A 15,720-nucleotide genomic window follows, 5' to 3' on the forward strand; every position below is an offset into this window, starting at 1 on the left:
GACCATTAACAACGGGTGGATTTCCCTGTTTCAAATTGGAGTAATTAAAATTATATTAGTCTACTATTTAAATACTTTTCATACCTTTTTATATATGTGTCGGAGGGGAACGTAACAAGTGCACACCTTGTTCGGATCTTTTTTCCCTCTGAACTCCATTTCGGCACTTGGATATCCATACAGTCTGGAGATATATATATGCCTTACGATCTTTGTCCCTGCAAAAGATAATGGGGTCATGTGTTAGTGTCCTTACTGCACAGCCGAACGAGCTGGGCGAAGAAGCTCAGAGGCTGCAGAAAAAACACCACATTGCCGGCTACTCTTCTCCACCACCACCAACAATACCACGAAAGATATGGTTGAGGCCATGGGCCAGGAAGAAGAGAAATCAGAAAGATGTCGAAGAAGTAGAACAGCTGTTTCGACAGAAATATCCAACCTTCAACAACACCGCAAAAATAGATCGTATTCGTCGAATGGATTATCCTACCTTAGACAGAGAGGGCCACATTTATCTGGACTATACCGGCGGAGGACTCTATGCTGACTCCCAACTGCGTGCGCACCATGACCTTCTTCACCGTAACGTCTTCGGGAACCCTCACTCGCTCAATCCAACCTCAAGCGCCATCACAGAATTAGGCGAGCAAGGGCGGACGCTTGTGTACTCATTCTTCCGTGCCTCTCCTGAGGAATACGCCGTCATCTTCACAGCTAATGCTTCCCATGCGATGAAATTGGTCGGCGAATCATATCCCTTCTGCCCAGGTGCCGAGATCATGCTGTTATGGGATAACCATAATTCCGCTCACGGGATTCGCGAATTCGCTCGTGCCAAGGGTGCTACAATCTCGTATATCCCAGTGACATGGCCTGAATTGCGTGCAGACGAGGTGATGTTTGAAAACGCCCTGTTGCCAAAGGATGAGAAAATAAACAACTCCCGTCTACTTATATATCCAGCTCAGTCGAACTTCTCAGGCACCCAGCATCCACTCGAATGGATTGAGAAAGCCCACCAACAGGGGTGGGATGTAATGCTCGACGCCGCGGCTTTTGTTGCGACTAATCGCTTGGACCTCTCCCGATGGCATCCCGACTTTGTACCCATCTCTTTCTATAAGATGTTCGGCTATCCGACCGGTGTTGGCTGTCTGATAGCTCGAAGGGAAGCTTTGGCTCGATTGAACAGACCGTGGTTTGCCGGAGGGACTGTCTGGGGCAGTTCAGTCCAGGCCGATGGGCATGTGCTCCTTGACGGGCATGAAGCATTCGAGGATGGTACAGTGAACTATTTGAGCCTTCCGACGGTACACATTGGTCTCAATCATTTGGCAAGCATCGGCATGGAGACAATCCACGAACGTGTCATGTGTCTAATGGACTGGCTGATCAAGACCATGCTTATCCTCCGTCACTCCAACGGGCGCCGTCTGATCCGGATCTATGGAGCTCCCAACACGCATCGACGTGGCGGAACACTCACATTCAACTTCATAACGCCGACTGGCAAGGTGGTTGATGAGCGAATAGTCGAGAAGCGCTCCGCTGCCGTTAACATATCCCTGAGGACAGGCTGTTTTTGCAATCCCGGAGCTGGAGAGGCGGCATTCAACCTCTCTCAAAACATCCTCGTTAGCGCCTTCAACGGAGAGGCGGAAATGGAGTCAAGGAACGGCCGGAAGAAGGGTTGGAATGACTTCCTGGTTGATATGGGCATGCCTAGCGGCGGTGGCATTCGGGTGTCGCTTGGTCTCATGTCGAATTTTGCCGACGTGTATCGATTCATTCAGTTTGCGTGTACTTTCCTTGACATTGCTCCGGTTGATGATAAGCTTGCTCCACGATTACATTGCTGAAATGAAGTCCGGTCACTTTTTTTTTTTTTTTTTTACGTTTCACGATCGAACAGCACTCCTTTCCCAGGCCCAGGATTGGTTGGGCTCTCGGCTTGGTATACTGCATATTGCTCAGCCAATCTGAATTTGTGTTGTTTATCGGGGTAGTTATGCGTGCGAGTCAGTTACCTTTCCTGAACATGTACATAAGCAATTTCCTTTCTCTTCACATGATGCTTTATAGCTTGGGTTTGACCCATCAAGGATACTGGAGGTCTTTTTCACCCGCGGTCTTAGTATGTGGGTTTTTGTTTTCGCGTCCGTGAACCATACTATTGATGTTTCTTTTCTTTTGTCCTTTTTAGACTTTTGGGAAATTCTATCGGTGTTTGATTGGGGTAGGGCTCGTCCAGCGCGGCGTTGGTTCGGATGTAAGAGGTGTTGCATGGACAAAGAGCTACCAGCGACGTCGTTTTTTAATCAAGGCCCTCAACATATCGATCAGAAGCAAATGAGAACAGGAGAGTTCGTAAAGGGGGCTAATGACGGGTTATAAATGGAGCAAAAAAGAAAGAAAGGAACAATAGGAGAGGGCGAGCCCTATTGTTCCAGATACTGAAGCGCGGAGAATTTCCTATGGTGGGGAGATCTGCCTGGGCAAATGACCGCGTTGTTGTTCTCTGTGACATCAATCAACGGTGGGTTCTTTGTCTTTGGTGGAGAACATCCATAATAGTCTTCCCATTCTTCAACATCCCTTCCATCCACAACCCGGGCGTATCATTGAACACCGGTTTAACAATCTCGGTCGAAGGCATATTATTTTGAATGTGGTTTCGGACAAAACTCTCAATGATAAGCCACGACGCTCCCACATGAAAAACTACATAACTATTCATAGCTAGTCACACCGGTCTCACACCCATCTCTGTCTGCATTGCGTTTGACCGCTGCTGATTCTCATCATATTCCTCTGACCATTAACCTTAACGAACTCCAAGCCTAACCCTAAACCTGGCGTCGCAAGGCCGCGTGAGGTTGAATAGAAGATGCGGAAGACTGTTTGGTTCTCGAGATTTGCAAAAAGTGGGCCAAGACCTTTGTAGTTCAAACTACCAACCCTCAACTTGTTCGCCCGTGTTTCCGGCGTACGATCAACGTCCCAACTCCAACGTCCAACGTCCAAACCCTTGGGGCCCTTCAACCTTATAGTTAACCACAAGCTACTGATTGGCTGTTGCTGGATGACTCAGCACAGCGCGTTCCAGAGCTGCCCATCCGTCAATTTATCCATGTAGAAAGGCGTCGAAACTCGCACATCATGTTGTCTCTACATTTCCACACCTGAGAGCCAGAGATGCAAATGCACAGGTGTTGTCGTCGCTGGGATGGTAGCGTGGCCAACCTGTTTCGCCCTCGCCTTTCACCTCAGCTAGTCGATGCGAAATTCCTCAGCGGCCGCCAGAAAAGTATCCGCAGCATTGCGTCCACACAAAGGTTTGTATTTTTCCGTTTTGTTCAATTATTTCCAGATCCCCGCACTGTAGCCGCTTTGGATCCGATTGGCTAACTCGAGGATAAAGGAAAGGCGCACTCCCTGCCGACGGTGATTTGACCTCACTGTCACTTTTGTTGCGGGGCGGCAGCGGTTCTGCTTCTGTCCCAGGTCGCCACCTTAACGGATCCTCTACATGGGAAGGCACATCTAGCCCCAAACGCTCGTTCTCTCAGTGCAGCCCTGCGCCAGGACGTGGCCTCCGTGTTCTGCAGATAAATGCAGCCGGGGGGCAACAACCGTGCCAGTTCACAGGGCTTCTCTCTGGTAATCTCCGTGTCAGGAACTCTGCTTCACACGTCATGAATCAGCAGCGGGCTTATTCCAGCTCTCCAGCACCAGCAGCTGGTTCATCCAGTGCTGGGGAGGCTCAGTCGCCATGCCGGGCATTCATTGCCCTGGGCAGCAATATGGGTGACTGTATTGCCATGATCGAGCAAGCATGCCGAGAAATGGAAGCCCGTGGTCTCAAAATCATACGAACTAGCAGTCTCTTCGAAACAGCGCCTATGTATGTGACGGATCAGGGAAAATTCGTCAATGGCGCCTGTGAGGTTTGGATAGTCTTAAGTCTCTTCTGTCACTAGATGTTGTCACTTGAATTTTTGACCTGCTGACGGCTAGCACAGATTGAAACTACGATGGGGCCTATTGCGTTATTAAACACCCTCCAGTCAATTGAGAACGATATGGGAAGACGTAAAATTATAGACAAGGGTCCCCGTAATATCGATCTTGATATACTGCTGTACAATGATTTAAAATTCTCACACCCTCGACTGGAAATACCCCACAAATTAATGCTGGAACGGGAATTTGTCTTGCGACCGCTTTGCCAGTACGATTCAACTCAACCGGTCATGCCCATGGTAGCAACGATTTACTCCCTACTAACATAGCCATAGACTTATACCCAATGAACGCCCTCCCCTATCTGATAAAGCCCTCTCATATCAGTCATACCTAGACTCGCTTCCTCCCTCCAATCCCCCCCCAATCGCCGTTACCCCTTTATTTCCCCATCTCCCACCCCTCACCCCCAGCGACCCCAAACGCGCCACCAACATCATGGCTGTCCTAAACGTGACTCCAGACTCCTTCGCCGATGGCGGCAAGCACTCACCCGAAAACATCCCCGCACTGACTGAGACCATCCTCAACTTTATTAAGCACGGAGCGACCATCATCGACGTAGGAGGCGAAAGTACCCGCCCTGGCTGCCCTCCCGTGACCAAAGAAGTGGAGCTTTCGCGCGTCATCCCTACCATACGGCTTATCCGCTCCCTCCCCGAGGCCAACAAAATCGCAGTCAGCATCGATACATATCGCGCTAGTGTCGCGGAGGCGGCTGTTGAGGCAGGAGCAGATATCATAAACGATATCTCTGGGGGCACTATGGATCCCAACATGCTGGCTACCATGGCTAAACTTCAGAAGACAGTGATCCTCCAGCACATGCGCGGCACGCCGCAGACAATGACCAAACTTACCGATTACAGCGCATATGCCGATGGCCCTGGGGGCGGAAGCGGCATCATCAGTGGTGTCGCTAATGAACTCATAAAGAGAGTCAGAGAGGCGGAGAAAGTTGGTGTGCGGCGCTGGAGAATAATTCTCGACCCCGGAATTGGCTTTGCGAAGATCCAACCCCAGAATCTCGAGATTTTGAGGAACGGGCTTATTTTGAGGGGAGCATTTGAAGAGTTGAATTACTTCCCGTGGCTGGTGGGAACGAGTTTAAAAGGCTTTATTGGGAATATTACAGGGGTTCAGACGCCTAGTGAACGGCTCTGGGGTACAGCGGCAGGTGTTACGGCTTCTATAGCTGGTGGTGCGGATATCGTAAGGGTGCACAATGTGAACGAGATGAGGCAGGTGGTTAAAATGGCAGATGCAATTTATAGAGATAGAGTCGATTGATCTGAAAGGGAAATAATCGTTGGAAGCCTTGCACACGTCCATTGTGCCCTTGCTGCAATTTATTTTTTGGGCATAAATAGCAAGTTCAACACCATGTAATACCAAATATATACTTTGTCTCATGTTCAACACCAGGTATTACGAAGTTTGTGTTAAGATTTTTGTCTGTATTTATTATCCAGCTGATTATGCAAAAACGGCCAAATTCGTAATATAGAGAGAATTATTAAACACGTTCTATTTCACACAACTACTACGTGGTTTCTGTTCAACAAAAATATTTCAAAATAGCATCTATCGTTTTATCGGAGTTGTATGCTCACTTCAACCTGATCAAAAGAAAAGATTCCCAAATAAAGTGCCTGAGCTGAGAGCCAAAAAAAAAAAAAAAAAATTTAAAAAATTTAAAAAAATTTAAAAAAAGATACAGAGAAAGAGAAGAGAAAAAGGAGGCAAAATCAGTATTCTACTTACACAAATTATTAACGAACTTGCCCCCCGTCGTAGCCAGCAACGATCGTCGTTATCGTGGACCTTGTCTCCAGCATGTCTCCATTATTACTGGATAGAGCCCTTCCGCCAAAGAAGAGTCGCCAGCCAAACAAATTGAAGCAACCAACGGAAAGCAATGTATTAAATCAAGAGAAAATAGACGTATTATTATATGCTAAAAGAAAAACGCAAGGCACAAAGGGAACTGAAAGAATTGCAATCCGTCTCTTAACTATTAAGATAATTTCGAATAGCTCCTATTCAGACGGCCATAAAAAGTTAGCTCTCTGTAAAATGGTGGAAGGCGTACACAATAGAACAGGGACAAAGAGGAAGTCGAGAGAAAAGCATACCTTGTAACCTTACCGCACCCTCACCAAGCACCTGAGTCAGATTCTCCAGATCGTCACCCGCCGTAATTCCAAAGCGTCGTACAAAATCTCTCGCTGCACTCTCTAGATCGTCATAACCACCGTACTCATCGTTAGCCGGTAGGTCATCTTCAGGACGGCCGAAGTAAGCATTGCTAGATATAGATGTCGCGCCTTCGAAATTTGAAAGCCGGCTCTTGGCTTCCGCCTGGGCGGCAGCATCGAATTGGTCGCGACCGAAAAATTCGTCGGAGGAGATGCCCTTCTGGTTACCGAATTTCTTTCTGGCATATTCTAATTCCTCGGCTAAACGGGTAAAAACGATATTAGTTTGGAGAAGAAACCAAAGGCCTCCATGTAGAGATCAAATGTTTCTTACCATCCGCAGCATTAGGCGTGCTGGTTGCTCCAAAACCTAGTTTCTTAGTGGCTTGTGCTTTTGGCGCGGCGCCAACCTGGCCAAATCCCAGACGGCCAATACCCATTCCGAGGCGGTCAACATCGTTGGGGTTTCTTTCATGGGTTTTGGTGGCTCCAAAACCACCTCGGGCGGGACTGACCGGTGCAGGGGATGTAATTCTGGTGGTTAACGATGCGGATCCTGTTTTAGCTTCAGCTTGTGCCTTCTCGGCTTCAGGGTCATATCCCAGCTTAGCAATACGCTCCGCCTCTTCTTTCGCCCTCTTCTCCGCTTCCTCAAAATCAATGGCATCGGCAGAAGTAACTTTCTGCGCACCCAGCTTTGGTGCCTTTTTTGATCCCAAGATCCCTCCTTTCTTAGCACCGGCGGCTCCAGTCTTGCGCACAGCGGGATTTGACCGGACAGCCACTGGCGGGGTAGGTACCGTACTTTTATCTTCCGAGCCAGAAAGGGGGGACTTTGGTCGAGCGGTTCCATGGCCGTTTGCGGAAGCGCTGAGGAACGGGGAAGCGGTGCGGCAGCCTACAGGTGGGGTTGCTGACTGCGAGGGCGAGTTACTTGGCCGTTTGATGGCTGGTTTATCCCATGAAGAGAAAAAATCTTCTTCAGGTTCTCCTCCAGCGGTGGCATCCCCATCAGAGGAAAAATTCGGGCCAACATCAGAGATAACAACTTCATGCGGGTGTCTATATGTCCAACGGTTCATTAGCACGGGACATACCCAATAAAATTCATTTAAAAAAGAACGCACTCTTGAGCATCCAATGCTGCTCTTCTCTTCAGCTCTTCCTTGTATTTCACGGCGGCGGTGGATGTGTATTTAACTTTCGGGTCTTTGCTGGCCAAAGCCGCGGTTCCTCCATGTGATTGGAAATACTTCGTCGCAGACTCATTCCCTCCCACTTTCATAACCCGCAGCTGCTCCCATTGCCATTCTAAATCTATCATTAGCAGGCATATATCAGGTAAATATCTGGATGCGGGGCAAGACGCACGATCAAGGTTCGTCGAACGAACAAAGGAAATGTGAACACCGAGATTTCTGTGGTTCGACGAGCAGTCTAGACAAAGGTAGATGCCAAACGGGACCGAGGACCACGTAGGATTGTTGGTGCCGCAGTCAAAACATATCTTCCCAGTCAATTTAGTGCCTACGCTCAAGGGAAGAAGGGGATTCTTCGGGGGCTCACCTTATTTGCAGGTTTAGTTTTAAGTTTTTCGAAAATTTTCTGCGACTCTGCCTTCGTCGCAGTCATTGTGAAGAGCAGTACAGGAGATTCTGGTTGGAGCAGACGTTGCGGACGTAGTCCAAAAAGGCGGATTGTGTGTTTGGCGGAGGGAGGACGTTGAATCTGCGCAGTTGAACGGCCAGCGTGGTTCTAAGGCGTAGAGTATGACACGGCAAACGCCAACAAATCGCCAACAAGCGCTCATAAGCGCGCTAAAGGTAACTTCATGACTAATGGCTCACATGATCCAGCCGCGAAAGAGGCCTGGTATATTGTATCCAGATAGAGAGGGGATTCAACAAAGAATGCTGGGTGAGAGTGATAATCCTGTTGAGACAGCTATTTGATGAACTATCATTCAACCTATGGCCCCATTCGGGATTGCTTGATTCCCGTTTTGCACTTCATTGCCCGGCCCGATGAAAACCTAATCAGCCATAGCTATGACTTACACCCTCCGACTCCGACATGCTCTCAGCATCTATGCCGCAAACCCCGCTACAAGACATCCTATCAGACCATGGAGAACACTTGCCCGATATTACGCGACTCAAAGCAGCCTGGGTGGGACGTCGTCATCAAGTTCCTCACCAACAAGGAAGCAAATAACAGTCACCAGTGATGACGGTCGTGTACGCTGGGGCGAACTCTCAAAGCGTGAAAAGGCGGCTAGGGCAACTCAGCAGTCTGCGAACTTCCTCATCATTGTTATCGGAGCTGCGATGACGGTGAGTAATGACCGATTTGTAGTGTTACTAATGTGGATTGCAAATGGATTGTCCTAATTCAAAACTAGGGGACCGTATTTACTTTGCTGTACAAGGAAGTTTTTGCGCCGGACAGCAAAACTCGAAATTTCAACCGTGCTGCAGACCGAATAAAGGAGGATTCAAGGTGTATAGAATTACTTGGGGATAAGAAGAAGATACGGGCTTATGGAGAGACTTCGTGGAATAAATGGACTAGAAACAGGCCCATCGCGTAAGTGCCCTACCATCGCGTGAACTATCCTTTACAGCAGCTGATGGGCATACAGCACGACTATTGAAAAAGACAGAATAGGGCGCGAACATATGAAAATGAACTTCAATGTTAGTATTGGGCCCTTTTCATACGGGATATTAGATGATGACGTCTGACACGATTTGGGCTTATAGGTCAGTGGTCCACGCAACGATGGGGTTGTCAGCGTACATTTAATAAAGAACCCGGAAACGCATGAATATGAATACAATATTTTAGCCCTGGATGTTAAAGGTATAGTGTATTCGCTCGCTTCAATGTTGAGACGCAGTGTCTGTATTGACTGAACGGATATAGGCCATCAACGACTCTATCTTGAGAATGCTGAGGCGGCTAAAAGTGCAGCGAAGAAAACTGCCACAAAAATCTTTGGGATACAATGGCGTTGAACTGACGTTCGCAAATTACACCCCTTATACTACCCCCACTCTAAGGATGGTTGAGCGACTGCTCATCCTTTGGATGATATCAAGTCGAAAGTTTTGATCTTTGGCCGGATGGCAAATCAGATTTTGGAATGCCATCGAACAGCTCCGACATTGCAGCAGGTGCAGATATCCAACTACAACATCTGAGAATGGTGTTGTTTCAGCAACTTAAATTTGTGCTTATATACACAGTGGTGATCACTAGTAAAAGCCAATATGAATAGGGAGATGTTCCCCCAATATTTGTTGTATCAATAACTGAAAATTATATCCGCGTGCGAAAGAAACATAATACAAATCACCAAATGCAAAGGGTGTGGTTTATATCTCATCCTTAATATCTGTGACCCTTGGCCATCCCTCAACCGACTTACCCGCCCAAACCGCAACGGCCTCTACAGCCTGCTGAACCTTCTCCACATCCTCCACACTCCGACCTATCCTCCGCAGGCCACGAAGATGCCACATTGCAGGTCCCGGCCAGCCTTGGCACATTATTCCAGGCAACGTGACGAGCAATGTTTCCTCTTTCGATAGGACGGACTGATCAGCTAGGAACAGTCCATATATCACACTCTTCTCCAGCCAGACAAATTCCTCCCTGTAAGAGCCCCAAGTGTCGAATATTGGTTCAAGATTCTGCTTGTAGAGGAGCTTGATGAGCTTTGTTCCACGTTCCGTAATATCTTTTTCGAGGTCAATGTTTTTTCTGTTCAACGAGTTGATTAGTTGTGTAGCTTCAGTGCTGCTATTTAACAGAATGAACCAAGTCTAAAATAGTATATCCAATAAAAGTAAGGACAAAGATATGCCGTAAAAAGAACCTACCTTTTCTCATCCAGTCCTGTATTCTCTGCCGACACATATCTCTCAACCTTTGCCAGCGCGGAGACTGCCATTAAAACAGTCGGGATGCCGACAAGTGTCCATTCTTTCATGAGCAGGTCACTGAACCGTGATGCTAACCTCCGCTCCTGCGCAGCGGTAAGATTGGGATATTCTGTGTCTAATATGTACTGGTATAGATTCCCTAGTTCGGTCGGTTTTCCGGAAGCAACCAGGCCAGCAGCCTTGTTTCAATCATTTTACGAATTGTCAGAATGGTTTTCGGATTCTGTTTTTATTCTTATTCGTCTTGCTTGACATTTTCCATTTCCCCAGCTGTATCCATTTTCGCGGGATCCGCTCGAGGGTGGAAGTGCTTTAATATTTTTTTATTTTATTTTTATTTTTATTTTTATTTTTATTTTTATTTTTATTTTTATTTTTTTTTTTTTTTGTAAAGAAACTTACCGTGGGCAGATACCACCGGTCGTCTCGGAGGTCTTCAGGAAGAAGGCTTTTGACTCGTTCACAAAGTTCTGCTAGTGATGAGGCCATTATGGGATAAAGAATATTGTATTGGCAAACGAAGGGGCTGTATATATACTGTCAACTTGTCTCTAGTTGGCTAGTGAGGGCGACAAATTTACTAATATATAGTGAATATAAAAAGTTCTGTAGAGAAAAGGGGACCTGCTTTCTGTCACGCTGCATAAATACGGTCAACTTTTCTCGAGTTGGCTAGTGGGGTGGCGGCAAATTTACTAACTAATACGTTGGGAATAAATGTGACCTTGGAGAGTAAAATAGGGCCAATAAAGTCAACTTTTCTCGAGTTGGCTAGTGGGGGCGGCAAATTTACTAAGATGTTGTGAATAACTAACGTATGATACAATGGCCTGGAGAGTAAAATAGGGCCCACTTTTCTGTCACTCACGTAGAATACATAAGTTATCTAGTTAATCTTTAAACTAACTACACCACATATATCATCCAACACCAGGATTAGCTTCGAATTAGGGTTAAGGTTAGTTTAAGGGTAGTAAGGGCTGAGAAATATGAGAGATATCACTGTCCAGACAAGAGCATACAGAGATTGTGCGGGATAATTAAAGTTAACTAGCTAACTAGTTAACTAATTAACTAGCTAGTTAACATAATTCCCAAGTGAGCAGATCACCCAAGCGAGCGGATCACCAATTCAAAATATCTTCTCATTTAACTACTTATCCATTTCAACACACAATTATGCCACCAATTCACAATAAAAACGCTTCAAATTCTCTTGAGAGAGAGGGGAGACTTGAACTTGTGATAAATACTTTAAAAAAGCAGAAATATCCTCAATTCAGGAAGCTGCATGTGTATTTAATGTGCCATTCTCTATTCTAAATTATTGACTCAATGGTTGGACTGCTCACATAAAACTATGTGTAAATTCAATCAAATTAATCCAGGCTGAAGAGAATAGGCTAGTTGAATGAGTGCTGGATCAAGTTAAATGAGGATTTCCCCTACAGCTGGCATTCATTGAGGATACAGCTAATTATCTTCTTCCTATACAGAATTTCACCATCTCCATCACTACCCCCACCGTGTTGACAAGAACTGGGTGTCAAATAGTGGCAATCTGTCCAGAGCTTCAGACTCACTACTCCAGACGCTATAATCATGACCAGGTTAAATGTGAGGATTTAAAGGTTATTCTGACTTGATTTAAGATCTTGAAGGATGCAAGTGCTGAGCAGAAGATATATACAACTTTGATAAGATTAACTTTGCAATGGAACTCTGCATTACTACTAAGATTATTACTAGTAGTGAGTGCTACAGCTGGGCAAAGCTTCTACAGCCTTGAAATCAGAAATAAGTGACAGTAATTGAGTTAATCAATGTATAAGATAGATTCTATCTGAATATAGATAGTATAGTCAATGCCACTACTATGAAGAAGTAATATCAGAATATATTCAATACAAATGAGATAGAGAAGCAAAAGAAGAATAGATCTAGACATCAAATCCAATACACAGGAGGTCTAACTAGGAATGAAGCTTAGAATCTTATTATTTCACCTGCTGCACTTGTTGAACAGACAGTTATTCAATCTCATAAGTCTCAGCTATTTAAGCCTGCATCATGTCAATGAGCTCTACAACGCTGCAGCAATTGCAGCACTCTCAGTCATACAAGAATAAAATGTTCTCAATTTAGTGTAATTTAATTTATTTGATTGAGTGTTGTGGTATTGAGATAATTTGATTTAAAATCTTGTCAGTTGGGATATGATGATTTTATAATCTGCTTACTTGATGTAGAGAGTTAAGCTCTAAGAACTAGAGGCTAGTCCTCCTATATAATAAGAATGAATTGCTTGGAAAAGGGAAGAAAAGAATGAGATGAGAACACAATCTTAAGCAAACTCACATAGCATAATCATGTGCAAACATGCAAACAATGACTAGGCTGAGTTAGCCAGCCAGAGTGAGTCTATGGGTTTAGCTCCTTATAATACCTCTTTTCTCCCTCTTTGTTGCAGGTCTTTATGACTATTTAAAGCTCTCTTTATATCTAATTTTACCTGCTGAGAGGCTTTCCAAGTGTTCAAAGCCTTCACTTCTTGTAGAAGACTTGTATCATTTCATGTAGGCTCAGCCCAACTTACTCATTTAACAAGGTATTGCTTTTTCCTCTAGTAGATTCATTCACTTCAAATTTCCTCAATATCAAACTCAGGTTCTTTCAGAGTCTCTATAGTAAGTGACTGTCAGTCAGTTTGCCTCTGACTAGACAAGGAATCTGTTGTCACTGCATGTAGAAGCTTTACATTAAAGATATTGTGAATGTCAGATGAGACATTCAGTCAGTAAGTATGAGATTCTATCTTTTCTAGCACAGTATATTGATTATATTTCATGTTCAGCTTCTTGCACAGATGATTAGTTCTCATGTTTTCTAAGCTCAATCAGATCTTATCTTCAGGTTGAAAGCTTGGAGCTGAGTCTCTTCATCTATTTATGTAGTTCTATTGAGATTGCTGAGCATTTGTCATTTTTACTTGAGCTCACTTCAACACTTCACAGGCCTTTCTCATATAATCATCTGCAAACTCAATGAGATTATGTGGTGTTTCAACAGAAGATGTATCAGCTATATCAATGAAGAAGACATGAAAAAAATGTGTTAAAAAGAATGAGCTTATACCTGTTGAGACAGCATCTCTATTATTGATGATTAGCTCTACTAGAGAGAGTCATTCACATTAGTTATTCTGTTGAAAGCTAATGTACTTGTGTAGATAGGTTTTCAAAGTCTGATTTATTCACTCTGTAGCTCTGTTAGTCTCTGAGTAATAGACTGTGAAGAGTTGTCTTTTAATGTCTAATTTCTCACACACTTAAGTTCAAAACATGCTTGTGAAAGCTAACTCTCAATCTGATACTACTGCCTTAAAAATGCCATGTTGAAAGATGATGTCATGAAGAAACACTCTAGTCACTGTCTCTGCATCAGTTTTCTTAACTGCTTTTAATATAATTCTCTTGGTCAGTCTGTCTGTTATAATCATGATGTTTGTGTATTCTTTAGAGCTTGATAAGTTCACAATAAAGTCCATAGAAAGCTTCTGCCATATGTGTTCAGAAATGAAGAGAGACTTAAGTAGTTTCTGATATTGATCTCTCTATGTGATGTTTGATCTGCAAAGATGATAGTTTCTGATTATTCTTCTTATATTAGTGACATAGTCTGATCAGTAAAACTCACATCTTAGAACTTCTATCATTTGCTCTCACCCAGGATGGCTAGTAAGAGGTGAGTTATGAGCCTTGTGCACTAATCTGATTTGAAGAGGTTTGAAGTCTGATACTCACTTACAATATTAAAAGAGAAGCTCTTTGTTCTTATTTAAAGAGCACTTAGAGACAGAGGTCTTAATGCTGAGTTCAGAAGAAAATCTAAATCTTCTCTTATGAAGAGTCTGCTTCAGATACTGCAGAATCTTGTTATTTTTGTAAGTCTCATTTCACTGAGCTTGAAGAGACATCTTAGATTTCACACTGGCAGCAGTCACTCTTGATTCTATTTCAGATGCTAGTACATTAAATTTAAGTAGTTGAACTTGCCTCTGCTTGATTCTCTCATCATCAGTACCCTGTGGCATGTTCTGCTCTCTTTGTGATAAGGTATCTGATTCAGTGTTCAAGTTCTCTAGCCAGTAATCAATTCTGAAGTTGAATCAATAGAGAATATTCATTCAATATAGCTGTCTTTCATTTAGTCTATATGTAGTCATGAAGTATTTTAGATTTTTATGATCTGTGAGAATCTTGAATTCCTTTATACATCATAGCTCAGTATCTTATTTCTTTAAACACTCAATTATTACTAATAACTCCTTATCATAAATCTCATAGTTGTATTTTACAGGTGAATGCTTGTGAAAGAAGAATGCATATGAGTGTAGAATGCTCTGCTCATCATATTGTAGCAGCACTTCTTCTGAGATATAATCTGAGAAGTCTGTTTTCAATATAGTCTCACAGTCAGGGTCAAATTAAAGCAGGATTGAAGCAGAGATAAACATTGATTTTAGATGCTTAAAAGCTTTCTCAGCCTTGCTTATTCACAAAAAAGAAACATTCTTACATGTAAAAATTGTCAGTAAGGTTACAATCTTTGAGAAATCCCTGATAAATTGTCTATAGAAATTGGCAAAGTCTAAAAATCCTTGTACACTCTTAAGAGTAGTAGATGTCACTCATTTCAAAACAGCTTTAATCTTCTCTGAATTCATTTATATACCCTTGTCTGCTTCAATGATGAATTCAAGATATTTTGTACTGTTCATCTTGAACTTACTCTTTCTGATGTCTGCCTGCAGGCCTGCTTTCTGTAGATACATAAGCATCTTTTATACATGCTCACAATACTCCTGTAAGCTTCTTGAGGAAAATATCAAAATGTCATCTAAATAGACTGAGCAGAAGTTGTCCAGATATTCATGTAATACTCAATTAATATATTTTTAAAATATGCTCAGAGCATTGGTCAAATCAAAAGGTGTAATCAGCTACTCAAATAGTCTGTATCTGATTCTAAAGACTGTCATCCACTCATCACCTTCTGTGATTCAAATCTTGTGAAAAGCTGCAATAATATTCAGCTTAGTGAATCATTTAGCTCATTCAATTCACTGTAGAGTCTCACTGATTAATGATAGAGAATATCAATTCTTTCAAGTGATTTTGTTAAGAGCTCAATAGTTCACATAGAATCTTAGCTTACTCTCAAACTTCTTTGCAAATAGTATAAGAGCAGCTGCAAGAGAGTTGCTCACTTTAATAAAACTCTTATCTAAATAATCTGTAAGAGTTTTTCACAAAGCCAGTAGTTTCTCTCAAAACATATTATATAGTGAGTCTCAAGGGGGTTGTTCTGTACTATCATTAGTCTTTTTAATTAGTTCAATCCTATGATCTCTACCTGAGTCATGAAGTAGGAGTAGAGTATCAGTAGCTTTCTTATCAAATATATTTAAAAACTCATGATAATATTCAGGCAGCTTTTCTCTAGGATTAATCTTTGATTTCACTTCTAGAGTCTTTTGAATGTTGACT

At 43.4% G+C, this 15,720-nt stretch overlaps 5 protein-coding genes across 5 annotated transcripts; 3 read left to right on the plus strand and 2 right to left on the minus strand.

Moving 5' to 3' along the window:
• Positions 1-230: 230 nt before the first annotated feature.
• On the plus strand, positions 231-1,862 carry PAAG_01323 (cysteine desulfurase; the record flags this gene model as incomplete). The annotated part of the gene is made up of 1 exon (XM_002796269.1): positions 231-1,862. The coding sequence occupies one exon, from the start codon at positions 231-233 to the stop codon at positions 1,860-1,862; it is 1,632 nt and encodes a 543-aa protein (XP_002796315.1).
• A 1,336-nt stretch (positions 1,863-3,198) lies between these two features.
• Positions 3,199-5,316, plus strand: PAAG_01324 (folic acid synthesis protein; the record flags this gene model as incomplete). Its single annotated transcript, XM_015844314.1, has 4 exons — positions 3,199-3,338; positions 3,425-3,950; positions 4,026-4,234; positions 4,302-5,316. 4 exons carry the CDS (start codon positions 3,199-3,201, stop codon positions 5,314-5,316), a joined length of 1,890 nt encoding a protein of 629 aa, XP_015701222.1.
• A 771-nt stretch (positions 5,317-6,087) lies between these two features.
• Positions 6,088-7,856, minus strand: PAAG_01325 (arf gtpase-activating protein; the record flags this gene model as incomplete). The annotated part of the gene is made up of 5 exons (XM_002796271.2): positions 6,088-6,485; positions 6,559-7,286; positions 7,352-7,535; positions 7,596-7,731; positions 7,791-7,856. The coding sequence occupies 5 exons, from the start codon at positions 7,854-7,856 to the stop codon at positions 6,088-6,090; spliced, it is 1,512 nt and encodes a 503-aa protein (XP_002796317.2).
• A 416-nt stretch (positions 7,857-8,272) lies between these two features.
• On the plus strand, positions 8,273-9,241 carry PAAG_01326 (hypothetical protein; the record flags this gene model as incomplete). Its single annotated transcript, XM_002796272.2, has 5 exons — positions 8,273-8,557; positions 8,626-8,810; positions 8,866-8,920; positions 8,987-9,086; positions 9,150-9,241. The coding sequence occupies 5 exons, from the start codon at positions 8,273-8,275 to the stop codon at positions 9,239-9,241; spliced, it is 717 nt and encodes a 238-aa protein (XP_002796318.1).
• A 360-nt stretch (positions 9,242-9,601) lies between these two features.
• Positions 9,602-10,660, minus strand: PAAG_01327 (hypothetical protein; the record flags this gene model as incomplete). The annotated part of the gene is made up of 3 exons (XM_002796273.2): positions 9,602-9,989; positions 10,109-10,350; positions 10,574-10,660. The coding sequence occupies 3 exons, from the start codon at positions 10,658-10,660 to the stop codon at positions 9,602-9,604; spliced, it is 717 nt and encodes a 238-aa protein (XP_002796319.1).
• Between the last annotated feature and the right edge of the window lie 5,060 nt (positions 10,661-15,720).

This window comes from Paracoccidioides lutzii, assembly GCF_000150705.2.
Source record: "Paracoccidioides lutzii Pb01 unplaced genomic scaffold supercont2.3, whole genome shotgun sequence".
Classification (NCBI taxonomy): domain Eukaryota; kingdom Fungi; phylum Ascomycota; class Eurotiomycetes; order Onygenales; family Ajellomycetaceae; genus Paracoccidioides; species Paracoccidioides lutzii.